A 25,550-nucleotide genomic window follows, 5' to 3' on the forward strand; every position below is an offset into this window, starting at 1 on the left:
TCTCTCTTGGAACCACCAAACATCCTTGTGCTAAATCCTGCCTTTTGACATCACTTCTTCCCTCTCATCGTTCAAACCATTATCACCACACCTTACGATAGCCGAGCATATCAAGGAAAGAACCTATTTCACGATGGAAAACGCACATCAATTCGTCTTCAGTTCGATCATCAGCCAGGGAATCAGGCGCATAATCACAATTGTACTGGTAATGTTTTCAGCGTATGTGAACCCTCATTGACTTACTTGCGAAGTGATGACTAACAGATTCTATGAAAGACCTGTCTTGATGCTGGTTGCTTTGGTTCTTCTTCGGGAGGTACAAGATAGGATGGATGAGGCTAGGAATCGGGATCGTGATCATGATCGTGATGAAGAAGAAAGCACGGATAGTAATTTGTTCATGGTCGATTGAGATATGTTCAGTCCGGCTCTTGGTTTTGAGCCTAAGATGATGGAAGGAACTGCTGCATTTCTCGATGACATTGGATTTCTTCAGTTGCAGCAATATGCATGGCTTATCTTTGTGCTATGGTCTGCTCTCATTGCATTCTCATGCGATACTAGGTCTGGGGTTCGGCCAGTAATTAGAAGCTGAATCAATCCAGCTTTCTACTTCCAACCCAGAACTTGATACCCAAATTACAACTTTAGACTTCAATACCAACACAAATTCATGATGCCTTATCCGAAGGAAGCGGGCTAACAATCCTCCATGGCTTATACAATTCCTCATACTGCTAGTCTGGTGTAACGGTCGCCTTATAAGGAAGTCAAGTTCAAGAATGTAATCTCATTCGAGAGCAAGGGTTTCCTGGTCAAGACCATTTTTTGGAGCTTTGACAAGCATTTCGATCCTTTGCGGAACTTCAACGCGCAAGCGATTTTGGCTGTTATGGAGATGATAGGCGAGAAAAGCATGGCTGTGCTTTCCTGGGTCCACGCTTTGACAGCTTGGCTCGGATATCGGCTAACTTGACGGAGGGAGGTGAGTACACGATAACTTCATGAAGTCGGAAGCTGAGATTGAACATATATATGTTAGCAACTTCAGCTCAAGAGTTTGAGTGTTACTGTTTGTTTCACGCTGTAATTGCAACCATAATCAATGAATACATGGAGATTTCCCTTTCAGCTTCTAGATGTAGTATCGGATCCATGCGATATCCACAACCTTATCATTATCAGGATTGACGAGACCGTCAGAATAACAAAAGACTTGACTATAAAAGTACAAGACGAAATAACCAAGTAATTGTATCATTGACTGGAGCAAGATGCCTGCTTCTTCTTTTTTGTACCTTGAGCTTGGGCATCTCCAGTCGGCGAGGCGAGAGACCGCAACTCTAACCGGGATGAAGATCCTCTGGACGGGGATGAAACGTAAACAACTGGGATCGACAAAATAACAGGACTAGCCTCGTGCCATTAAAAGGAAGAGATGCCCCCTTCGCCCCCATCTGTTTACTTGAGTGCGTGGTTCTCTGCTTTTCCTTGTCCTCTGTGTCTGTGCTTGCTTGTCGACTTTCTATACTAGATCCTCCGAAATATTTCACTATGCGTTCTCTTCTGAGGCCTCTGGTCTCACTTCTCAGCTTCGTTACTTACGTCCAGTGCGTGACGTTATTCGTCTACCCCGGAAACTTAGACGAGACAGCCAATGTGGACAACAACCAAGTTTACAAAGTTGGGGATAGCATCAACGTCAAATGGAGGACTGATGTCACTTCGTTGAGCTTGGGAGTTTCCCAGATCCTTGCAAACGGATCGGAATTAATATACATGATCGATTGTGAGTACAACATCTGTGATGTGCTTTCAGAATGTGTCTAATTGAGATCCGTTAGATAATACCACGGATAGAAGCAGTCATTGGGTAGCCGACTTTACGGCTCGGAATGGATTTAAGGAAGATGCGATGGATGGTGCCGACTGTGTCTTCTGGTTCCAGCTGTTCAAACAGGAAGATGTAAAGGGAGAGGACCCTGTGGCCATCTCACAAATGTTCAATGTCACTTTGGAAAACGACGACGATAATGACATGCCTGATGGTACCGGTTCAGGAGGACTATCCGCAGGAGCTGGAGCAGGAATCGCCATCGGAGCAATTGCCGGTGCACTATTACTCGCAGGTCTTGGGTTCTTCTTCTGGAAGCGATCGCGAAACGGCAAAGACGGTGCGGCGTATCAGCAGACCACCGAGAACTACGTTGATCAGCAACCGATTCAACCACAGCAGGTCGAATACCCTCAAAGCTATCAACTTTCTTCATCGCCTGCGAGCCAGGCTACGGCAAAACCAGAGTTATCAAGCGAGGCGAGGGTTCACGAAGCACCATAGAGGTCGGTTGTTTCTGAAGATCGAGAACAGAGAGATTTTAGGACAGGCTTATAATAAAGAGGCGGAAAAAGAAAGGCTCTGGTCCAGGCGAGCTTCCCATTACGCAAAATGAGAGTCAGGATACCATGAACGGTGATGACCTGCGGTGTCCCTTTAGCGTACAAGTGCCTCGTTCGCCGTGAAGTTTTTACTTGAAGGGCCCCTATCTGTGACAAAACTACCTAACGTGCGATGACTACTTCCCTGCGGGTTATGCTATTTCCAGGAAGGCGAATTGCCTGATGTGCTTTCCCTCTGCGGAACCCCAATGAGCCAAACTCGCGGTTGGCACCTTCTGTTTTTATTCCTGTGTTCAATCTTACCTGCCTAAGGTCGGGACTGCCTTCTCAACAGTGACTCACTCTCTTTGTTGAGCCCAAATGTCCGTCGAGACTTTACGAGCTCTCCATTTGCATCATCTCCAATACATCATTCTCTACTCAACATCCAATACCAACCAACATCTGTACGACTATCATTGATGCCAATACATTCCGCCTGCTGAAAACGAGACATCCTGTTCTTACCGTCAATGGAGCCTACAATCCCGTTACTCCCCTAATCTCAGCTCAGGAAGCTTCTGCCTGGTTTCGAGGAAGTCGGATCGTCATTCATAAGGGCGTCGGTGTAAGTCAATCCTCTTTAATCAGGCCATAATTATACTGATTAGTTCGCAGCATTCTTTTCTATCTCATCCTTCTGACTGCACCAACGATATTTTGACCAAGTACTTCGACGACGAAACGCTGGCTGGGGTCAATACTGCACGCAAACCCAACCTTCCTGCGTTCGAGCTAATCGATCAGACGGGAGATCGTATCACCATGCCCCCTTTCGAGATCCCACGGGTTGATTCATGCGATGATTCACTCGATGTGTCATCATATGAGTCATATAAAGACGATACCATCATAAGACTCAAGGGAATTGTCATAATGTGTCTCTGTGTGTTAACAGTTAACTTTTTCATTTTTCTATTCCTTTTTGTAATTGAGTGCTGGAAAGCCTATAGAGTGCGAGCATGGCCTTTCGCCTTTGGTAGGCGTCAAGTGAAATCTGAGGGTGGCAATGGTTCGGGTAGCGGTGGAACTTTCAACAGTGGTGCTTTGATCGGTGATGGCGGAGGTGGTGGTGTTTGCAGTGGTGGTGATGGCGGAGGTGGTGGTGGTTGCAGCGTTGGTGGTTGTTAAACTACCAGCTTGATGGTTTCCTACGGCTCCTTATGTATATTATAGTGCCTCTGATTCCCCTGAGACTTGGGGATTATATCAACGTATTTCTTATGGTACCATCTCATGATCTTCTTCCGACTTTTGAATGTCACAAGTCCTTTCAACACAATAGGGAGCTGACCGTCAAGGCCCAGCTATCACGTATGAATTCATAAATAAATGAAAATGTAATCCTACTCTGGGGTTCTAAGTGGATGTGATTTACCATTGTCTGTTGGATGCAGCATTGTGAGTATAGATCATGCCATGAAGTTAATGCATCAGACGTGCAAACTGGGATATCCCCAAAAGATATGAAGGGAACACCAGAGAAATCTCACTCTCGTTTACCCAGTGAACCAAAATAACTGTTTTTGGCCAGGCTCGAGTCGAGTTATCGTTCCATCGTGGCCAGTTCACCAGTGACAACGTCCCTCCTTGTTGTATTCATCTCCAAGATCAGCAACTGGACTTGAGCGTACAGAACTCCTTTTCAAATAGTAATGCGTCTTTTATAGATGCTGGCGAACTCTAAGAATTTAAGCTAGTTGTACTGCATTGTGTATAGAGCGATGCAAGGTTGATGTCTCCGTCTGTAGTGAAGCTTCAGCTGGTCTTTCACACGATCATCTATTCGAGCCAGTCTCATCCTTTCCAACCACGCATCGGCTTCGCCCAATGCTACTCAATGCTGAGAAAACATAAGAGACAAAAGTACGATTTGTTTATGCCATTTGGATGAGTTTTAGACAGATTCTTTCCTATCTTTAGACTTGAAGGACAAGTGACTTGGAAGAATGATGTTATCAACAACAGTACAGGGTAACCAGAATACAACATGAAGAGATCACCATCATCTCCTTCTAGAACAAAATTAACTTTTCCATCTTCCCTTAAACGGAGTGCAAAACCCACTTCCCTCAACCGCTATGTATCAAAAGAGAAACTACATCCGCGAACGAATTTAAAAAATTGCGACGATAAGAAAATGTTTGCCGATATCCGAGGCTGATTATCACCCCGGTCATTGCACCATTGTCTATCAAAATGGCGATGATAAGGGAGCTTTTTGTTTTCTAGCTTACATCTCTTCATTCCTCGCGGCAGATCTAGATCTTCAAAAGTTGCATATCTCAAAAAGATCGGAGGCGTCAGGATGAGCGCCGATACTCACGACGGCGTTAAGCCAACGCCAGCTACGACAGACATTGAAGCGACGGTGCTTCAAGATAATGAGAATCATGATGCCAATCTCGTCACAGCCACAGAAGAAGAGAATCTCAAGCGCGGTCTTCACGAGAGGCATCTGTCCATGCTGGGTATCGCAGGCGCCATTGGAACAGGTCTCTTCCTTGGTCTAGGCCAGTCTGTCCAAACAGGCGGTCCCTTAGGTGCACTGCTGGGCTACGCGACAGTCGGTCTTGTTGTATGCGCCGTGCAGTTCGCGCTGGGAGAAGTCGCTGCGTTGTTACCTGTTACTGGAGCCTTTGTGCGACATGCCGAGTTTCTCGTTGATCCAGCTTGGGGATTCGCGGTCGGATGGACCCTTGTATACGGCAACATACTCTCCATTCCGTCTGAGATCACGGCTATTTGTGTGCTGTTTGAGTTCTGGACTGATATAAACCCGACGGTGTGGATTGTCATCTTCATTGTTCTAACAACCGTTGTCGGACTCTGTTTTATACGCATCTTTGGAGAGGTGGAGTTCTGGTTCGCTCTTCTCAAGATTCTGCTGGTCGTCTTCCTCATCATCCTGGGCCTGGTCATCAACTTGGGCGGTATACCTGGAACAGAGCGCATTGGATTCAGGTATTGGAAGAACCCTGGACCTTTCGTTGAGTACATTGCGAGCGGAAACTGGGGCAAGTTCCTTGGTTATTGGTCTGTCATGACCAGCGCCGTCTTCTCCTTTGCAGGAGTGGAATCTATCGCTATGGCAGCTGCTGAGACCAGGAATCCGCAGCGAGCCATTCCCAAGGCTTGCAAGAACGTCTTTATCCGAATCCTCGTCTTTTATATCCTGGCCATTCTCATCGTCGGTATGTTAGTCCGAAGTGACGACGAGAGACTCAACAACCAGTCTGGATCCGCAGGTCAGAGCCCGTTTGTCATCGCAGCCTCGGCAGCTGGCATCCGTGCGATCCCATCCGTCGTCAACGCCGTTGTCATAACATCTGCATGGTCAGCTTCAAACCAGAGTCTTCTAGCCGGCACTCGTGTTCTCTACGGTCTAGCCCTCAAGCGACAGGCGCCTCAGATCTTCCTCAGAACGACGTCGTGGGGTGTGCCTTACGTCTGTGTTCTCTTCTTCACCTGCTTCATGTTCCTCAGCTTCATGAGCTTATCCAGCGGAGCTATGACAGTATTCTGGTGGCTGGTCGACTTGACTGCGGCTGGAGTTTTGGTCTCTTGGTCTTCCATCCTGTTTAATCACATTCGACTACGACTGGCCATGAAGAAACAAGGCATCCCAGTTGAAAGACTCCCTTGGCACAACTCCTGGACTTGTAAGTAGCTACATCATCATATGATTGCCCCTGCTAACAGCAACAGTCTACTCCTCGTGCGCGGGGTTGTGCATGACGTTGCTCATCCTGTTCACAAGCGGCTTCAGAGTCTTCACCAAGGGTAATTGGGATCCCGTTGGCTTTGTATCCTCCTACTTGTAAGTTTTACCCAGATATGTATGAACCTGCCTATGACTAACTGCCATGCAGAGATATTCCACTTGTGATTGCAGCATACTTGATCTGGAAGTTCGTAAAGAAGACAAAGATCGTATCGTTATCAGAAATCCCCTTACATGAGGCGTTCAAAAAGTCGGAAGAAGAGTTCAACCATACACGATGAGGTTCAAAGATCAGAAGAGACTACGTTATGTAATAGTAATACCACTACTTGTATGAAAGCACATAAGTGACCGACATGAATTACGGACTGAATATCTGGGGAATTGACGTGAAGACACATGCTCACAATAGGAGTGTTGTTGACACACTAGTGATATGAGCTTGACACTCTGCAATAGCTGAACAGCCTCACGGCAAACCACATGTATGGGCAAACCAACAGTTCGCCGACACAAGAAAGCTTCCTTGGGGTTCAATCTGCACTTCGATGAGTGCTTGTTCCGCAGTGAAGAATTGCCTACTTGTTTGTCTCAGGAGTATTGCCTCAGGAGAAGCACAACACAGACACACATCACAGGTTGTTGTTACTCGACAAATCAGCATCAATAACATCCATGACTGACTTATTATTAGATCAGATCCTATCATTAGTTCTAAATCCCGAGTCTCCGAGGTTGCCATTAAGTTATCGGAGAGAGCCTCACATCCATCTGTCGCAATCATGATGCATAGTATGAGACAATGGCTGGCTTCATCGACTGACCAAGCACCTCAAATGCTTACTTGAAAGAGACGTATTATGCTTTGCTTCCAATTTAAGACCGGATCTATGTTTACATCTTTGCATAGCCAGATAGCGGTCGTGCCGAGTTGCCTGGAGAATGTCACTCGGGAGCACACTTCCCTCTCTCAAGGATGTCACCACCAAACTCTACTCCTGAATGTAAACAATCCCACTTCATGATAGATTCATGCACAATAAACCCGGCCTGATAAGCCGATGACATTCCCCAACCTTTCGACATCATGCGTGCCAGCCACTTACAACACCACCCTCGGCAATAAACACTACATCGCAAAAGCCTCAGATCAAAAAGCCTAACTGTTTCACTTGAAGCAAAAGAGTTCAGCGGGCTCAAACCAACAGGTCTTTCAGCCGCTGTCCAACAGAGATGCCGAAAGCTTGAGGGGTTACAACGCGCAACACCACAAACTCTAACAAACCAACCATCACCAAACCTTCAGCCCTGGCTAATCTCCCTTTCCCCGAATCTGCTGAAACGACGGTGACTGTTTGCATTGAGGGTTCACATGGTCCAAGCCTTTTAGTCAGAGGGACTCTTTTTCAGCTTACCAGCATAGCCATCCTCCAGAAAGTCAAATATCATCAAGTTTGAGCTATAATGACGATCCATTGGGCTTGACTCGTGGGCTACTGAAACGTGACACATGGCCAATCCCCACCTCTCAAGGAAACTATCGAGCAGAAACAGAGTTTCGGTCCGTAAAGAGATGAAAGCCTAACGACAGTAGCAGCAAGCTTAGTAACCCAACTACCTAACTAGAGGCATCGCGGCAATTGTTATTGAGGAGCTATCGGGGCCGAGAACAGACTCTTGGTTCCACTCGCTTACATGTTCATGAGTCGTAAAACAAGCTGAAGCAAATGACGATGATTGCCGCTGCCCGTTGACTAAAATCTCTAGAGACTGAGTTTGGATCCGTGCCTTGGGACTTGAAGAGGGGCGGCGGTTCATTCTCGATGAAGCCACGAAGCCTAAGGCCACGATGATGTACTGCAAGTTCGGGAGATGGAAAGGCAGCAGCAAGGTTGGCTTGGGTTAGGCTTTGGGCTGATATTGATAGACAGGACAGGTCCATGTTTACCATGTTCGGGGCCATCCGAAGGGAAGGCTGCAGCCACAGATCTACAGTTACGAGGAGACTTCGGACCGAGTATCAAAAGTCAAAGTCAGGTATTCTAGATTACATCTTGGCGTTGGGTATTAGGATGCTGCAGGACTTATGCTTGTGCTGCATCCTTCAAAGGATACCAACCCAACCATGACAATAGGAAACTAAAATGAATTGCTTACCGAGTTTGGCGATTATATGAGAGTTGATATGTCTTCAGGGGGTTGGCTTGAGTTGTGTTGGTTCTTTTTGCTGCATTCATTTATAATCACAAGGTAGACGATCCGTCAACAAGACCAAGACCAACCTCGAAGCTAACATCCTGAAAGCCAAGTGTTACTGTTACTGTTATTGGTGATGAACTGAAAGCCAAGACTGGCTGTCCTCAGACTAGGCACAAGTTAAACTCGACAAAGTTCAGCCCTGGCGTGATGTGATACTTGCCTGCCACGCTTCACCAACATTCCAGTCAGACTCCTCTTCTCCCCGAACCCATCAGTCTAAATTTCTCGCTTCTCTATTTTAAAAGCAATCACGGACCTCCGCTCAGTACCCAACTTAACCGACTGAAGCTAGCTTAGCTACACGCCCCAAACCATGATCGACAGCTGGTTCAAGAGTTTCCTTGCCTGCCACGCCTGCCAAGAAAGAAATCCCCTTCCTCTTTTCCCATTGAGGCACAAGAAACCGAAATTAGACTGAAACTGTAAAAGGAAAGAGAGGGCAAAAACTTGTAGTAAGCGAAAGCGAAAAACCTCGTGGCTTTGACTTTTGACTTTGTACCCCGGAAACAATCGCTCGGGAATGAATTACGGTACGAGATTGCGCATGTTGGCTAATGGAAAAGTCCATCACATCATCACATCCCTTCTTGACATGCAGACAGTTTGAATAGAAGAGAGGAATGTGCACCGAGTGGTCCGTTCATTATGACTCTATCCTACTGTGCCTCTCTGGGCTTGAATCTGACAGTTCCTGTGACCCCCTGCTCTGTAACCAACAATTAAACATTCCTGGGGTGGCCCATGAACTACTTTCGGAGATTAAAACGCTGAGAAGACCGGTAAACGAGAGGGAACGGAACGGAAGAGAAGTCTGGGCGCAACTTTGAATCAATATACTCGAAACATGGGGTTGTCTTGTGTTCTTTTTGTTCTTTGCCTGAGACATTCCTCTACAGATAGTTTGTTGCGATTAGATTAGATCAGCGGTGAACTATTGATTCTGCGGGCGACAGACATGATATGACATAGCACTCTACTGCACCTGCACAAGAGTCCAACGGTTCCATTCTCAATGCCTGATTGTCTCACTTACAGTTTAGAGTAGAGTCAAGAACTCAGAGTCAGGTTGACTCTAGTCGGCAGTTTTGCCTGACCAGTCACCACAACAACTCAGTTATTGTGATACATACAATGCCAAGTTCCGCGTCAGCCCATACTCTACGGGCAATATGATAGATGATGTGAATAGCTTCCTTCGCTTCTCCCATCCACCATCACATCACCACCACCACCACCACCAACTCTTCCTCTTGACAACTTGTAAGATTGCCCAAGAATCCATCGCCCCAATAATCGTCTCGGACATATCACGCTACCCTCCCAAAGCCCGCCTCACCTTTTTCTTCTTCCAGTGACTCTTGTGTCTTATTCGTCCATCTCCCTCCCCACACAGCCATTCCAGAACTCATGCCGTTCGCCCTAACAAGACTACCCCTGCTTATTGGCCGCCACGTTCTCGCCTTGTTTTTTTGTCCCATTCTCTCTTCCATTTTTTTCTCTTTACTTTTTTCTCACAAGCGTTGGTTGTAACGCCCGCCCCACGATGCACAAGCTCGTGGAATCTGACCAATCTGATATCATGGAGCAGGGGATGCTAAAGTGATAATCTGCATCTGTTAAGCTGCTTTTGTCTGCTTCCGTTCAAGTCTGCAGTCCTGCAGGTTGAGACGGGAGCGCCGTAGCGGCTGCGGTAGACCAGAGCTAGTCGGCCTGGGCCCTGGACTCCTGAGCTGTCATGTCACTAAGTCAGTTCCAGGATACGACACTGAAGTCATCACCAAAGTACTGTCTGTTCCACAGCACTAAGTCGTCACATAGCAAGTTGAACACGAGAAGAGTAAAGTAGTATGAGTTGAGATATCTCAAAAGGTTTGTCTTTCATTCATTGGATGATCGGCAGATGCATCTTTTTGTGCGAGGTGCCGTCTTCCCTCAGTAAACGTATGTGCGCAATGTAAAGCGATGCTTTATGCGCTGTGGCTATTGAGCCATATCTTCTTCTCTAATCTGTAAGCAAGTGTCAAATCCCAATGACATCTTGTCTTTGTCTTGTTTCCCTTCTTGTAGGAAAAAAAAGACGAACTCCTCCATCCAGACCGTCATGATAAAAAGTAGAAAGAGGTATCTCTGATCCAGTACAAGTGCAAGCCATGGCCATTCTTCCCGCTTCTATCAGAAAAAGACAGCGCCTTTCCAAGACAGTGATAGCAGTAAACAAAAACGAGGAGTACAAAAAACACAAATGTTCGTTTCCGATGCAAGCATTCGTTATCCTCTGGTATATCCGGGTTCCAATGGTGGGCCAGTCTTGGCTGGTAGAAAAAGACAGAAACAGGAATGGGACAACTCCATCTTCCGTGTATTCCGTCCTGGTAGAAAAAACAAAAAGTGCCTCCCATAAAAGTCTCGATGCGCCAAACATCATGCTTCTACAACTGATATCTTCCCATCCTCATAAGATTTGAAAAGACAAAACTCCTCGCTTTTTAAATAGGTATTTTGTGAGTGAAGTAAGAAAATTTTGTGACAAAGGAAAGATGAATAAATAAGAAACCGGAAACGCTGCTCCAAAATGGGGAATACAAGGCCGAAAAGAAACAATCCCGGACTGTCATTCATAGGTCGTAAAATATTTTTGGTAGGCGTATCCTTGCACGGCTTTAGTAATGGTTCCATTGAGTGGAAAGTTCCCCTGGGTGTGGATATGTAGGTCCAAGGGTCGATATTAAAACGTCGAGTAATATCCAGAGTAGTAAGTGGTGATAGAATAAAACAGTATCCTCGGCCTGTGGGTTTGGGGCCTCGGTGGTATCTCATCCAGGTAAGGTCGTAATGGTAGTGGGTTCGGCTTGTGTTGAAAACAAGAGACAGTTCATGTCTCAAGCTTAATAACAGCCTTGAAACGTAGGCATAAAGGGGACCTGTTGATGGAATGGTACGTGGTGCTGAAGCATCGGTACCTGTTGAACGTATTTAACCATATCCCAGATGGGGAAGTATGATTTGGGTTGACAAGGAGCTTGCACAGGAATCTGAGCCTGGACTGGCATAGGGACCTGTTGGCAAAGCATAGGTTGAGAGGGAACGGCCACTGGCACGGGGACGGGTCCAGAGTACTTCTGGGGGACGAATTCCTGGCTGTGGTAGATGAGTTGATGTTCCTTGTGATCCTCAGGGTCGAATGTGTGTGGTGCGAACTCAGGGGGAGTCTGAGGCATCTGGCGTTCCTGTTCAAACTCGTCGTCCAGGTCATCAATGGTAGAGTCGCTCGAGGTGAGCGAACCCTCATCGTCTGAGGAGGCGGGTGACAAAGGCGAGTCGTAGTCGTAGTCGTCAATGATGGCATCCTCGGAAGAAACGTATTCGGTAATGTGGTTTGGTGATGCCGGTGGTGTCGGTACAGCTGACATGGGCGGCACGGTAAACATGGAGCAGGACATGATCATGTTTCGGAGCTCAGGAAGAGTAATCCGCTGCTCGGGGATAGGTTCGAAGATTCGTCCCAAAATGTCGTTCAGTTCATCCGACAAAGGGAGAATGGTCTTCAGGAAGTCCTTGGATCCAGCGTAGGCACGGTAAGTAGAGTCCTGGAAAGAGGCTTGCTTCCATGGGTTGCGTCCACAGGTGAGGTTGACGAGAATAACTCCAAGGCTCCAGACATCATTGGGGGCGCATAGATAGTAAGGCTTCCTAGCAGAGGGGTCCAGGCATTCTGAAGAGAAGAAAAGAAAATATGTTAGTTGTGTGTCCATGGCAATACATCATAGCATAAAGGGGTTGCGAAGGGGAGAGAAGGGGAAAGGTGATATGTACCTGGACTCATGTAGAAGGTTGAACCGCATCCGTAGTCCTCGGATCGATCATCAGAAGTAGCGAGGCCGAAGTCAGCCAGCTTAACAGTGTCCCCGTGGTCTGTAACCAAGATGTTCTCCGGCTTGAGGTCCCGATGGTAAATTCCAAGGTTGTGGCAGTGTTCAACGGCATCCAGGATTTGGAGAAAGATATTCCTTGATAGTTCATCCTTACCAACATATTGACCGCGCTCTGTGATGTTCAAGAAGAGATCGCCCTCAGGGCAGTACTCGAGAATAACATAGATGCAGTCAGGATCATTCACAATCTTAAGCATCTGGACCACGTTGGAGTGTTCCGACGCCTTCCAGTGAAGACGGATCTCTCGTTGTTGGTAGGCAAATTGTCTTTGTTCCAAAGGGGTTCCATCGGGATTGAACTTGCTCAAGCACTTGACAGCGTATTTACCTCCGGTCTTAAGGTCGACAGCCAGGTAGACGACGCCATAGGCGCCGGTTCCAAGGATGTCAGTCAGCTGGAGAGTGCCCTCAAGCACGCGGCCAAGCCTGGCCTCCGGGGCGAGAGGAATACATCGGGCCTGAAAGTGTCGTGGGGCAGCGAAGGGCTGTTGAACTGTGCACTTGGGGTGATCGAATCCAGGCGAGGGCGGAGGGGTTTGGTAACCGAAAATGGCATGTTGCTGCATGTTAACTGGTTGAGTCTAACAAATTCCTAAAGACTGGGTATATGGGTTGAAGTAGATCCTAGGGCCGGAAAGATAATCCAAAATGGCACGGTAGACAGAAAATGAAAAATAGAAAACAGATGTTTTCCTACGGCCAGCAAAGGATCCTGATCCAAAGTCCAGTCCAAATGGGTCGAGATTAAAAAGTCCCTGGGTTGTAGTTGAAGTAGTTGTATTTGAGGTCCCGACGGCCGAATCAACGGGTCGAGAAGAGATGAAAGATGTTAGAGTTGAAGTTGTCGGCCTTCCGGAGATTGTCGAAGGAGTTTGTGATTGTACCGTAGTCGACAAGAGTAGACCTTGAGGTCACGTCTGCGAAGGTGGAAGAAGGTGCCGGAAGGAGTGTCGTGAAAGTGGTGATAGAGGTTCCTCAAACTAGATCCGGCCCAGCTTGGAGATGGGCAGAGGCAGTAGATAAGTTAAGCAGTCTCTAGCGACAAGGACAAGGCGGACGAGCGCAGAGCGAGACACACCCAAGACAAAGATACGTACCACTTCAAGTTCACGCCTCGGACTTGGGAATTGCGTGGATTGAGACCCACCAACTCATTTGACCCCTGTCCATTGGAGAGATTAATGACATGGGGGGCCTTGCCTTGGCCTCGTTGTGCGTTAATGCTCTATTCTTGTCTAGGCGTAGAGTCGAAGGGATGGGGGGGCGTCTTGGCTTGAGGCGTCGGCTAGCTTCACAAGGAATGGTTTGGTCTGGTTTGGTGACGCTGAGCAATATACGAAAAGGCAAGGATCCGTTAGATAGTTGAATAAAGTGGTCCTCTGTGTCACTGCCTCCAGGCCACGACACACCATGGTCCTCTCAGGTTCTGCGCGGACCCACCATCTCTTTGGGCTGTCGCTCGCAGTCAGAGTCTGAGTCTTGCGTCTGAGTCTCAAGTCTCAGCACTAACGCCATCCATCGGCCCACTGGTCGACCACCTGTCGCCGACCACTCACAAGCGTGTGGTGGCAGATCTCTAGCATCCAGGGCGGTGCTCTGTGTGCTTCTGTGTGCTCTGCTGACACCCCTAGAGTGCACTGTGCCGTAGCCGTCTTTGTGCTGCGTGTCCTCTCTGTAACTTGACTGGTTACTCTCCACCCGTCGGGCGCATCGTCATAATCAACCGCCCCCGTGATGAATCACAGTCTAGTTTTTTCAGCGCAGTGCCGTAGCGTAGCTTTGCCTCCCATGCCATGCCATACTCCGTCTCTTGCAATCACCGGCCGGCACGGCGTAGGGCGGGGACTACGGAGCCCGGATTTGCTTTGCTTGACTCTTTTGCTATCGTATGCACTGTGGTATCGTTGTGTCGTGCTGTCTGTTACATAACTCAACTGTAATTAATAACCAGTTAGTTATCTTTTTGACTACACAGAGTTTGAGCCCAGCCGAGTTTCCCGTATAACATAGCATTTTTGCCTTTCACCGGACCTGCTTCAGGAGAAACAACTGGAACGAAACAGCAAACCTTCGTCTTCGAACACGACGAACAAAACAGAAAATCGGCCGTGCAGCAAGCGATTGGCTCGTGAGTCCCAAGTATAGAACATAGTGGGCGTCTGTGGCGCTTGACGACGTGTTTGCACAAAATGGAATGCATGAAGTCATGGAGACAGAAAGACCCAAGACTCTGACCCGTTCTGAGTCTGGCAGCATACGTGCCTCAGGTTATGAGAGGAAGGGGGGCTGAAATGTGAAATGTGAAGGAAAGTGTGAACTGGCACCACTGTTGCAGGACGATCCCTTCACTAATGAGGGTCGCTACTTCCTCTACAGCGTTTTACTGGCTGATGGGAAGGTACCATGCATCACACATATTGAGGCTAAAGCGGCTAAGCGCTGCATAAGTTTATGCCAACCTCTTTAACCTGAACTTTGCTTTTCACTAATAATGACTGTGTTATTTTTGTGCAGTAGAGCAGCCCCGCGATAAGATCGACATTCTTTACTGAGCCATGGTTGAACCTTCAACTCTGAAAAGACTCAAAGTAACGGGCGGTTCTTGAGCTATGATTGGTGCAATAAGAGAATGTATCAAATATCGAGATATCATGTCACGCTCATCACATTTCAACAAGGCTGACATGGGAGAATATGAGATTTGCTTATTCCGTCCTGATCAACGAAGCAACATGGTGTTTCATCCATAAGCGATGTGATGGTGGTGGTTGTATGGAGAACAGAAGGAGCAGGAACAGCACCGCAACATGAGGCTTCAGTTCCAGTCCAGTTGCCCTTGTCTTGTCTGACTATGAGATCTGAAGCGAGGCCTGCCACTCTGTCACTCAGTTAAGCCAGTCACTCATTTCATCCTTCAGATATTACTGTCTCTGCACGTATCCGTCTAACGGCATACCCTCGAACGGGCCTCAACCGTGCTGGCAGGTTTTTGTTTGCAGACAGCTCCCGTTACTGGCACAGACCCAGACCCTGGATTACGCAGTATTACTCGAAGCAGACAGATGCAGCGTCAATTTTCTGTCTGCTGTACAGTACTGCACTGTAATCTCAACCTTGCCCGGGTGCATCAAGTACCACCCAGTGGTCCCAGGCCGCGGTGAGATGCAGGCAGACTGTGTGCTGTGTGCCTCTACCCCTGTCCGGTAGGACTTTGCTCTTCTGTCAAGAGACCCCTTCAGGCCCTTGGAACAGGCCACGACGGGACAGTGAGGCTGACTGTGGGAAACGGTTGCAAAAGAGGCGTCCAATGAGAGGCTGTATACGGCCAAGGGAATGTGCCCCGCTGTCCCTTTCTATCAAAAGCCTGTGATCTTTGTCAAGGTTGTCCGCAGGGTGTCAGAAGAATTGACCGTCATAAGCATAAGAGACAAAATAGTTTAGTCATCTTATGCCGATCTAGGGGGGCATTTAGGCTACTTTATTTTGGTAACCTAAGCCTTAGGGGACATTTCTTCTGTTATCCACCTAGGTTGTGTTGTGTTGTGTGCGTTGTATCGTGCTGGATGGATGCATGGTTCTCACTCTTTTTACTGATAACGGGTTTACGGTGTGAATGCCAATGTGACTTGGGTTGACTGACAGGCAGACCCAGTTTGGTTCTTGGTTCCTGTCATCGAAACGTTGACGGGTATCGTACAGTTACTGTGCCTCTCTCAAGCCCCCCGGATCTGAAGGATTAGGATTAATTAAGGAATTGAGGCATGCCCTGTCGTTACACCTTGTCTGTCAAAATGTGTGAGATCTTGATCACTTGCTTCTCCCGGTCAGGTTTTTGTCCCAGCCACGAACCATTATCGCATGACTGTCGAACTCCTCGAACATGTTTCTCTATATGCATCCGAGTGGAATTCATGAATAAAGTCAGAAGTTCAGGTAGCAATCATTTACCGTACTGTAACTCCGGATATCCAGAAACTGTCTCGGCTACCCTATTCCATGTCGATATGACAGTTGGAATTTCTTTCAAGGGACCCTGGTATTCTTGTCGGTTCAACAAGTGTTGTTCAGTGGTCCCCTCTCCCCTGTAGATCGGGGAGACAAGACACTGTTTAGTCTACGGTGTCTCTAAGTTACTGAACAGTTGTCAATTCAAGACGGGTCGATGGGGAACGGGCCCTCCTCACTGACCAAGAGAAGCGGTCTGGCAGTTCAAAAAAGGACGCTTCACCGTGATTACCAATTAACTATCGAAGATGCAAGTCCAAAACCACGGGCGCATCTAAACCGTTCAGGGCCTAGCACCGAGATGATGTTGGAGATCTCGGTCTGCCCTTATTCCCCGTTTGTTGCCCTGTGCTCCTTCAAAGACCTAGGTTGACCAACAAGAAACAAACTCGAAGATCCACCTCTACACAGAGTGAGGCCGCTTTGCTTTGCTTGGCTTTGCCTGGGTCACAAGGATCCCCTTGAAATCGACCCATCTTGCGCCAGCGAGCACTGATTCTGTGGTGGCCCTTGGAACAAGTGTCCGGCGTTCTACCCAAGTTAATCTCCAGAGTCAAATTGAGTCCGGGGCGTCGATCATACACTATCTACTGTAGCTGAAGCATAGCGTGCTGGGCAAGACCAGGAGGGACGAGCTTCTTGGCCATGCTCGGCCGCCGTGGCCATCGGCAAAGTTGGTGTTTCGGTGTACGAATAATAATACAGTATGTTATGCATGGGCTGATTTGTGCGTGCTGTGACTTGTGTGTGTTTTGACTGCTGGTCGAAACTTGCCTGACCTGCTCTACTGCAGACTAAACTCGACCAAAGACCAGCAGTTCTCTCTCACCACGGCAATGCACAGTAGGTCGAATCCTAGTCCATTATCAGCTGCTCTTATGCATAAGCGATACCTTTAAGCGTTGGAACTTGCCAGACCAAGACCACATCGTGTGCTGCAAGAATAAGAAGCAGCAAATCGGGACAATCCTTTGTGCAGTTCCAGGATACGGCGCAGGTTCTGGTTCTCCTTCGAAAGGAAAAGGTTTCCCAGATAATTACAGCAAACCCATATCGATCCAATAGGGAGTTCCCCCTTCGCACTGCCGGTCATGCACTCACTTAGAAGAGAGCTATTGCGCAGCTACAGTGAGCTCTGAGTCATGACAATGCGTCTATTAAGACGTCAGCTATCGTGCCGTACAGTAGAACTGCAAATCAACAAGCCCTCCTCCTGCTTTTAGATCAGGAGATGATGAATGGGAAATAAAGGCACAAGCTTCACCACACACCATCAACTGCCGCCAGGCTCACTTCCCCGGGGCCATGGATGCGGTTGTTTAGTTTAAACTGGCGGTGGTAGTGCCGTAGCAGGATCAACATGACACCTTGGTTTGGTGATGAGCGATATCTCGACCATTAATGGTGTTTCTAGGCCCGATTAAGAGATCCTTGCGTTTCAATCATGTCCTTGTAGGGAAACATTACGAACGAGCTCGGACTTTTAGTTTTGGTCTGATAACGATCTTCAGATCGATCTTGTTCAGCAGGAGTGTCACATGTAATGTGAAACCTGATGAACCAGTTGTTGTTTCTGAAGATAGCCAACTGCCTGTTTTCGTCTACATCCATTGTAAACACCATCATGAGATGTAAATAAACATGAACCGTCTTAAACGTCTTCAACTCTATCATGACGCTAGGGCAGTTACGTCTCCATTGTGGCCCGATAGTGATACTGAGACTCTCCGTTGTAGATTCACCGCCAAACGTTGGATGTGTCTGTCTGCAAGGGCTTGCTTTACGTAGCGTAGCGTGTCCATGCAAGGGATGAGAGAGGGGACGAATGCAACGCTGTTGAACACACAAGAACCGTCACGGGGTTTCTTTTTCTCTCCACGGCAGACGAGCATAACGTTGATCAAGATCTGAGCCAGCTACTATCAATCGTGATTGGCTTTCTTTGCTTTGCCACCATCTCGCGGCAACTCGAGGCCGATCAGCCCAGAATATTACCACAAGGAGAAAGTCAACGTTGTCGCCTTGGCCAAAAGTTTAAAGCAGTGGTCTCGAACCTCTCAACGGCTAATCCATTGGGTGGTGAGAGTGGACGGGATGACATCCGGCAGTCCTTGGTTCTCCATCACATTGCGTGCATGAATTTCGATTTCAAGATCCAATTGTTTACTGTAGGTAGTGAAAAAAGATGGTGTGATGGAATGGGCTAAACCAAACGTCACTTTGACTCTCGCTTGGAGACGGAGTCCGGTACATACAGTAAACTTTCGGTTGTGTCCGTGGGGCCATCTCGATAGTAGAGTTCAAGTCCAGAGTGGAAGAGGAAAGGAGAAGACGTCCCGGACACGAGACAGAGAAAAAGACTCTGGTTCCTTCCGTCATCCGTGACCCGTGCCATGTGCTTGTGGAGATGCCGCCGTTACGGAGCGGAGCCCCGGGGTAGGACACGGAGCATCCAACGGTTACCCTGTATTCCAGAAGTTGATATCATCAAGAAGAATATCAGGTATTACTCCGTATCCGCATTCTATACTCTGATGACGGTCAAACTGACACATTCAGGTATCTCAATACATCATCTGATCTATCCGAACCCTCCGTATACCTCGTACACCTCGTACACATACAAAACACCCTATTGTCATTGCATTGATCATCATGCCGCATGGCACCGGAAGCTGAAGATCTCGACACGCCTATCTTTGTCATGATGATCCCCCGAACCCCCCCTCAAACACAGAGTGTAATCCGATACTTTACTTGACTGGACGGGATTTTCGATACTGATGAAACTCTTGCAGGGAAATAAGGACGAAACCACCAATGGCCAGATCCTAGCATCAGCTCAGCGTAGAGCCCCTTCAAGTTCAGCGAACCACGTCGCTTCAGTACGCCGATCCTGACGACACTTGATGCTGCTCTTTCGCCACCGTCCATGATCCATCGTCATAATGTCTTGCCTTGCTCTGCCACCCTTGGCCCTCATGCGCTGCCTCACCGTTTAGAAAGGGCTTCAAGGGCAATTCGTTTGAGGGAACTAAGATCCATTTCGTTCGTCTTCCCGCCCCCTGTCCTGCCCAAAGAGTCACCGTTAGCGAGGTCGAACCGCCGAAGCGAGTGAGTGAGGCTGCGAAAAAGCAAAGAAACCCACTCTTTCCCTTGCTTGACTCGTGGGAGATTTCGTCTGTCGGTAATTGGCCTGGGCGTAATCTCCGTCGCAGGATCTGTTACAGATGTGTAAGAGCCGGCGATCAGGGCGTCTCAATATGTAATTGACTGCACATCATAATCCAGGGCACTGAGAGAGTGAGTTTGAGTCTCCCACGGACAGAGACAGCATATCGATCGGCAAACTAGCAAGGTCTGTGTCGTCGGGCAGAACCGAATGAGTTACAGTACTAAGACTAACATTGGACGATCCAACGTCAAACCCTCGGATTGTGCTCAACCAAGCCAAGTTTCGATCATCAAAAGCCTCACGTCCATCACGACAATCATGACCAGTAAATACACAAGATCATCAACAATCATCAAATAACTCAACTCGTAAGATCGCTGTACTACTCTGTTCGCCCTGCCTATCCGTAGCACTGCCAGCAACTTGATCCTTCTCGTGCAACCTCATTGACGTCAAAGCAAGGACTCCCCGTCCCCGAGTAATACCCTTCTGACCATCAATCGCATCCCGGCTTTGACCATGACCAACCGCTTCGCTTCCCAGCCAAGCGACTTACACAAGAGTCACAGCACATCAGCCGTATTTCCCTCCCTTGCTAGACTAGACTAAACGAGACCACAGAGGCGAAACTATCATCAGTCATCTACAGCAAACATCATCTCAACCAACCCCCGTACAACATCAGCTGCCAAGAACACAATACAGCGGCAATCAAATCCCACCAACAAAGCACCGCCGTGACATGTGCTCGTTTAGTCTTGATTGCCCGCAACGCCCGCACCTCGCTCGGTCTTAATCTACCGTTACCAGGCTGTCAAACATCAGCCTGGAATGGGATATCACACATTCAGCTCAGCAGCCTAGAAAATTTATTTTGCCCTGAGCTAGCGTAGGCAGTTATTCGTTTGCCTTGTCTGACATATGCTCACGCGGGCAAAAAATAAAGTCAAGCCCACGTCTGCATCGCCACTCTACTAGGCTACCCGTGCCTGGGAGCCTCATCCCAATTCCAGCTGCGCCAAGCGGACTCCTCCGTACGAGCCGGGCGCTGAAGTGACTCGGAATACTGCGAGTACGAGATCACATCACGTCTCCGCATGTGAAAGGACAACGGAACAGTAACAAAATCACTCTCATCGCCGATCAAACAGCAAACAATCCGCGCAAATAGTGGTTCCATTCAATAGTGGTCTAGGTTATTACAACATTGTAGGCATTTGTTCCAGAAAACCCACGTCCAAACATGCAACAAGACTCCCTAAAACTCCAGCATCTTCTAGCTTGCTTCTCCAATCTAGACTTCCATAGTTCGGCCGTATACGAGACATTGGACAAAGGTGAGACACAGCAAGGCATGACATAAAAAACGGCGGTGACACGTTCAGAGACATCGATCAAACAACCACATGTTTTGAGCCAGCCAGATTCCTCCCTTCCTTTGTCTAGCCAAGTCTATTTTCCCAATCCTTAGATGCCTGTCCCGCATGCTTTTGTCTCTAAACAGCGTCATGACTCCATTATCCGAATACCTTAGCATCCCACTCAGCGGCGTATAGGCCCCGCCTTCGACATAAAGAAGGGATGGCGCAGTGCATCAGCCGGCTTGATCCTCTTATCTGGGTTGAGCGTGAGACAGTGCTCAAGAAGATCAATAAAGTGGTTCAGGTCTTTCGTTTCCGCATCGTTCATGCCTGTCGACGCAGCCATAAGTCTTGTCCGCAGGTCCCGTGTTGGCTTGACCACAGCCATGGTCTTGACGGTAGTCTGTAAGCGCAGTTGGTTAGTTATCGATTCCAAACAAACAGTTCTAAAAGAGGAAAATGATGATTCCAAACAAATGTGGATGTCTACAAGGGCCGAGCGCTTGACCAAACTTCAGCAACCGTTGAACTTTGCATGTAAGGGATATGCAAGCCATCGTGGCTGATGCTGAGGGAGTTCGATCTACCGAGACAAAGCAGGTCATGTCATGCGGCCAGATTCAATCTCCAAAGGATCGTGAGGCGTCCCATCACCTCATCCCATCTCACCACATCCCTCCCCGGGTCTGGAACCCCGCAAGGGCGACTTAGATCCAACATGTCTAATGTTTTAATCTAGGAACCGTTGGGTGGGTGATGTTCATCGTGATGTGTCCCCACATTATCGCGAGCGCTTCCATCTGCAAGGGAGTTCGGCGCTTACGCTCGCAGAGCCCCATGAAGGAACAGCCCCCCAGCCATCCTGTCATCATGGCAAAAATAGTTCAGACAACGCGTGGAAGGCCACCAAAAGAGTGGCCATATGGCGCTTGGAAGTAGATGCAGGGAGTAGTGTATGGCAAGAAACAACAACAAATAACAGAAACGTGGAGGGAGTGAATGGAATCATAACATACCTTGTCCAAAACCTTGTCTCGCTCAACGCTGATGAATTGTCCCCTGTCGTCGAAATGCATAGGCGCCAGTTGACCACGCTTGAACAACTTGGGTGTGAACCTTCCTCTAATCTCCATGATGGCCTTGAGCATCTGGTTGTTGCTGTCTCCAGCAAAGAGGATCTTGCCTGTGTACATCTCATACAAGGTACAGCCGATGGACCACATGTCGACAGAGTAGTCGTAAGGAATACCTAAGATAATCTCTGGAGCTCGGTAGAATCGACTGACGAGATATGGTGTAACGTCCATATGCGCACTCGCTGCATCGGTTTTGTCGATGGCTGTACCTAAATCACAAATCTTGAGCACGTTACGGGTTTCGTTCACCTACAGACGTTAACAATCGCTTCAACAATGTTGTTGGAGATACGTACCAAGATGTTGTCAGGTTTAAGATCAGCATGAATGATGCTACACTTTCGCATGTGTGCTAGAGCAACAAAGATCTGGTATGCGTATGCTCGCGTCGCTCCAAGATTGATGCCTACATTGTTGCCGAACTTCTTGAGGACTTCTCGCAAGTTCATACTCAAGTTCTCGAATACCATACATAGATGGCCCTTGTAGTCGAACGAGTGCTCAAACTTGATGATATGCTTACGACCCTCAGGGTCAGCCTCGTTGAGTTTCTCCAGAATAGCGATTTCGGTATAGCCTCCCTTTCGGAGGGCATCGTTGTTTCGCATCATCTTGATGGCAACGATCTGCTTTGTGGTTATGTCGATAGCGCGGGCGACACCTGAGAACATACCCCTTCCAAGTGCTGCTTGGATTTGATATCGGCCGTTCAAGACTTCACCGATACGAATCTTGTAGTAACCGTCCTTGTCATCGCCTTCAAGAATACCTCCTTTAATGGCTGGCATATCAGGGGCTTTGCCGTCACCCTCAATAGGTGCTACGGGCTCGACAGGCTTGGTCGCATACTTCTCCTCGTCGAAATCATCGGCAAACATATCGAAGTCATCGTCTTCATCGTCGCCAGCCTTCTCGGCAGGCTTCTCTGCAACTTCTTCCTGTGGCTGTTGTTCTGTTGCGATGGGATGCTGCTCACCATGAAGTACGACGTGTCCATGTCGGAGCTCATCGCGTCGTTCGTCCTCCTTCATGTCCCCAGTGGGGTCATAGTCAGCTGCAGAGGGACCATCCTCATCATGTTCCTGGACTTTTGCATGAGAATTCATCAGTTCATTGTCATCAAGGAGGTTGATTCCTCCAGGTGACATTCCGACATGCGATGCAGGTGAGCGAGGTGATACAATATCTGCACCACTGGTTAATAGAGGTCGCCCAGGAGAAGAATTTGACATACCCGATCGAGGGGTGCGAGGGCTGTCAATGTCGGATTGCATTCTGACGGGCGTATCGGGTACGGTAGACGCAGGGGAATCAGCGCGTGCTTTGGTGGCCGCGGCTCCTACAGCATGGAGTAAGAGAGGAGTTGCTGAACTGGACTTAGCCAGAATCTCCTCACGTCGCTTGCGGCGTCGCTCAATCTCAGCTTCTTCGTCAATAGGCTCGGGCTCCTCATAGTCGGGCTCAGGCTCAGGTTCCGATTTGCGTTCGGGCTCTTGCTGAGCTGTTGGCTGGCTGTTTTCTGTTAGTACTCTCATCTGACTCCGAGGGCGTGAGTAGACGTACTGCTGAGAAGTCTTGGAAGGGCCACGTCCATTGGTAAGGCCTTGATCAGGTTTAGCATTATATCCCTGGGCGCGTGAAGCCTCTCCTACAGTCGTCCTCTTGGACATTGAACCACCATCCCGAGAGTTGTCATCGTACTTGAGTTCGCTTGGTCCGCCGTTGCGACGATCGTGGCTCTCTTTTACAAACCGATCCAATTTGCCCCTGTCTGCGCGTCGAGAGTTCTGAGGAGAACGACTCCTGTTCCGGGGTCGTTTGTTGGAATATCGATCTCGGTCTCCATTACGATAGCTGTCTCTGTCGCGGCTCCGATCGCGGCCACCGTGGCTGTAATTGGATGCGCGCGACGCAGGTTGGTCATCGTACGGCCCGCGAGGCTTGCGGTGATCATCGCGTCGTGCGTCCTCGTAATTGTGGCGAAAGCTTCGATCTTGATCGCGGGACCGGGAGTTGTAATAATCTCTATCTCTGCCTCTGTCGTCGTGAGGTCGCTTGTAGCCACGAGGTGAGATGCTTCGTCGGGAATTATTGCTGTATCTAGAAGCTGTGTCGTGGTCCGGAGTCGAATGTCTATCTTTGTGTCTGTCTTGACGGTCAACACTGCTTCCTCCAGTGTGCTGCAGTGAAGTTGCCTTCAAATCTTCTGCGCAATTCTCGACGATCTCGCCTTCGTCCGAACTCGACGTCATTTTGACGAAGATACTTGTTGGATCCTTAGGCCTTTAAGTATAGAGAAAGAGAAACAGTGTCAGCGCTGGGATCTGAGGAAAGCAGAGTGCAATGGGAAAAGAGCCCAACCGGATCAGTAGTGACTCGAGTGCCGATGGTGTGGTTTGTTGACAGTTGTAATAAAGTAAACAAGGGGAAGCTGGAGCGCAGTCCAGATGAAAAGAATGATATGTGCGGATTAAAGATGCGTGATTGAGCGCAAGTGTTGCAAAGCCTAAACAGGTCGTATTGTCGCAATCTCAAATGTTATCGTCTGTTATTCTATCTCCAGACTTTTGACGTAACAGCGAATCTGTAGGTTGGAGGTGACCAAAGTGGAAAAGCCGACCAGTTTCCGGCTTAGCTAAGCCCGGAAAGACCCTTATCCATCTTATCGACCTTATCCCCGCGGTCCAAGTGGGCTCACCGCTGCAGGTTGAGTGGATTAGGCGCAAAAGGCCTGGGCTGGTCGGACAAAAACACAGCCCAGACTTAAAGCGAATAATAAGCGGGAGGCAACTTTTCTTCCTTTCTCGCGACAACTTTGTTCTCTACAACTGCATCTCTGCCTCCTTTTCACACAACTATCTACTCTCTTTCATTTCTACATACATCAAAATGGGTGGCGCTAACAGAGAAGGTTCGTTTTCACACTCCGACAAGCTATACTTTGGCAGAAACAGAAAACTAACCCCTCCATCACAGGCGGCAAGGTCAAGCCCTTGAAGCAGGCCAAGAAGGCCCAGAAGGACCTCGACGAGGACGACATGGCCTACCTCGAGAAGAAGCGAGCCGGTACGCATACTCCGACCTCGACAACATCACAGACACAGCTTGCTAACTCTTGTACAGACGAGAAGGCTCGCAAGGAGCTTGCCGCTAAGGCTGGAGGCAAGGGCCCCCTCAACACCGGTGGTCAGGGCATCAAGAAGAGTGGAAAGAAATAAACGGTTTCGCCTACTGCTTAACGACGAGCGAACAGGGCCTACGAGGGTCGTGGAGGCTTTTGGCGCATGAGCCAGCCTGCGTGTTTTTGGCGTTTTAGACCACAAGACGATACGATAATATCGCGCGATGGCTAACGAGAAATGAATTCTATGCTGACCCAAAATGCTGACTTCCAGTTCCTTGCATGGTTTGTGCCTTTGAAAGCTTTGCTGTAGTTGTGATTGTACTGTAAAACTGCCCGACGATCCATGCTATTGTAGTATTTCCTCCACTGTATTAGTGCAGCTCGCTTGTCGATTT

General features: G+C 48.4%; 6 protein-coding genes across 6 annotated transcripts; 4 read left to right on the forward strand and 2 right to left on the reverse strand.

Annotated features, from left to right (window-relative positions):
• The first annotated feature begins 1,362 nt into the window (after nucleotides 1-1,362).
• On the forward strand, nucleotides 1,363-2,557 carry B0J16DRAFT_197844 (uncharacterized protein). The gene is made up of 2 exons (XM_046122909.1): nucleotides 1,363-1,792; nucleotides 1,848-2,557. Exons 1-2 carry the CDS (start codon nucleotides 1,558-1,560, stop codon nucleotides 2,339-2,341), a joined length of 729 nt encoding a protein of 242 aa, XP_045978155.1. The 5' UTR covers nucleotides 1,363-1,557; the 3' UTR covers nucleotides 2,342-2,557.
• Nucleotides 2,558-2,760: 203 nt separating this feature from the next.
• On the forward strand, nucleotides 2,761-3,570 carry B0J16DRAFT_389701 (uncharacterized protein; the record flags this gene model as incomplete). Its single annotated transcript, XM_046131827.1, has 3 exons — nucleotides 2,761-2,846; nucleotides 2,893-3,007; nucleotides 3,058-3,570. The coding sequence occupies 3 exons, from the start codon at nucleotides 2,761-2,763 to the stop codon at nucleotides 3,568-3,570; spliced, it is 714 nt and encodes a 237-aa protein (XP_045978156.1).
• Nucleotides 3,571-4,495: 925 nt separating this feature from the next.
• Nucleotides 4,496-6,637, forward strand: B0J16DRAFT_376415 (amino acid permease/ SLC12A domain-containing protein). The gene is made up of 3 exons (XM_046130759.1): nucleotides 4,496-6,101; nucleotides 6,148-6,259; nucleotides 6,312-6,637. Exons 1-3 carry the CDS (start codon nucleotides 4,748-4,750, stop codon nucleotides 6,442-6,444), a joined length of 1,599 nt encoding a protein of 532 aa, XP_045978157.1. The 5' UTR covers nucleotides 4,496-4,747; the 3' UTR covers nucleotides 6,445-6,637.
• Nucleotides 6,638-11,077: 4,440 nt separating this feature from the next.
• B0J16DRAFT_197873 (kinase-like domain-containing protein) lies at nucleotides 11,078-13,230 on the reverse strand. The gene is made up of 2 exons (XM_046122910.1): nucleotides 12,236-13,230; nucleotides 11,078-12,134 (listed from the first exon to the last, which is right to left on the reverse strand). Exons 1-2 carry the CDS (start codon nucleotides 12,918-12,920, stop codon nucleotides 11,308-11,310), a joined length of 1,512 nt encoding a protein of 503 aa, XP_045978158.1. The 5' UTR covers nucleotides 12,921-13,230; the 3' UTR covers nucleotides 11,078-11,307.
• A 7,442-nt stretch (nucleotides 13,231-20,672) lies between these two features.
• B0J16DRAFT_350953 (kinase-like domain-containing protein) lies at nucleotides 20,673-24,612 on the reverse strand. Its single transcript, XM_046129113.1, has 5 exons — nucleotides 23,595-24,612; nucleotides 23,266-23,543; nucleotides 22,328-23,217; nucleotides 21,912-22,280; nucleotides 20,673-21,298 (listed from the first exon to the last, which is right to left on the reverse strand). The coding sequence occupies exons 1-5, from the start codon at nucleotides 24,281-24,283 to the stop codon at nucleotides 21,077-21,079; spliced, it is 2,448 nt and encodes an 815-aa protein (XP_045978159.1). The 5' UTR covers nucleotides 24,284-24,612; the 3' UTR covers nucleotides 20,673-21,076.
• Nucleotides 24,613-24,736: 124 nt separating this feature from the next.
• Nucleotides 24,737-25,424, forward strand: B0J16DRAFT_350957 (translation machinery associated TMA7). The gene is made up of 3 exons (XM_046129114.1): nucleotides 24,737-24,942; nucleotides 25,008-25,097; nucleotides 25,155-25,424. Exons 1-3 carry the CDS (start codon nucleotides 24,921-24,923, stop codon nucleotides 25,247-25,249), a joined length of 207 nt encoding a protein of 68 aa, XP_045978160.1. The 5' UTR covers nucleotides 24,737-24,920; the 3' UTR covers nucleotides 25,250-25,424.
• Nucleotides 25,425-25,550: the final 126 nt, after the last annotated feature.

The sequence above is a fragment of the Fusarium flagelliforme genome (assembly GCF_020744385.1).
Source record: "Fusarium flagelliforme strain FIESC 12 MPI-CAGE-AA-0113 chromosome Unknown B0J16scaffold_8, whole genome shotgun sequence".
NCBI lineage: Eukaryota > Fungi > Ascomycota > Sordariomycetes > Hypocreales > Nectriaceae > Fusarium > Fusarium flagelliforme.

Coding starts and splice junctions, on each gene's coding strand:
- B0J16DRAFT_197844 (XM_046122909.1), top strand. CDS start 1,558: ATGCGTTCTCTTCTGAGGCCTCTGGTCTCACTTCTCAGCTTCGTTACT. Junction 1,793..1,847: donor ATTAATATACATGATCGATT/GTGAGTACAACA, acceptor GAGATCCGTTAG/ATAATACCACGGATAGAAGC.
- B0J16DRAFT_376415 (XM_046130759.1), top strand. CDS start 4,748: ATGAGCGCCGATACTCACGACGGCGTTAAGCCAACGCCAGCTACGACA. Junction 6,102..6,147: donor TTGGCACAACTCCTGGACTT/GTAAGTAGCTAC, acceptor TAACAGCAACAG/TCTACTCCTCGTGCGCGGGG. Junction 6,260..6,311: donor GGCTTTGTATCCTCCTACTT/GTAAGTTTTACC, acceptor ACTGCCATGCAG/AGATATTCCACTTGTGATTG.
- B0J16DRAFT_197873 (XM_046122910.1), bottom strand. CDS start 12,920: ATGCAGCAACATGCCATTTTCGGTTACCAAACCCCTCCGCCCTCGCCT. Junction 12,135..12,235: donor AACCTTCTACATGAGTCCAG/GTACATATCACC, acceptor TCTTCTCTTCAG/AATGCCTGGACCCCTCTGCT.
- B0J16DRAFT_350953 (XM_046129113.1), bottom strand. CDS start 24,283: ATGACGTCGAGTTCGGACGAAGGCGAGATCGTCGAGAATTGCGCAGAA. Junction 23,544..23,594: donor CCTTCCAAGACTTCTCAGCA/GTACGTCTACTC, acceptor AACAGAAAACAG/CCAGCCAACAGCTCAGCAAG. Junction 23,218..23,265: donor CCCTCGCACCCCTCGATCGG/GTATGTCAAATT, acceptor CCAGTGGTGCAG/ATATTGTATCACCTCGCTCA.
- B0J16DRAFT_350957 (XM_046129114.1), top strand. CDS start 24,921: ATGGGTGGCGCTAACAGAGAAG. Junction 24,943..25,007: donor GGGTGGCGCTAACAGAGAAG/GTTCGTTTTCAC, acceptor CCTCCATCACAG/GCGGCAAGGTCAAGCCCTTG. Junction 25,098..25,154: donor CCTCGAGAAGAAGCGAGCCG/GTACGCATACTC, acceptor ACTCTTGTACAG/ACGAGAAGGCTCGCAAGGAG.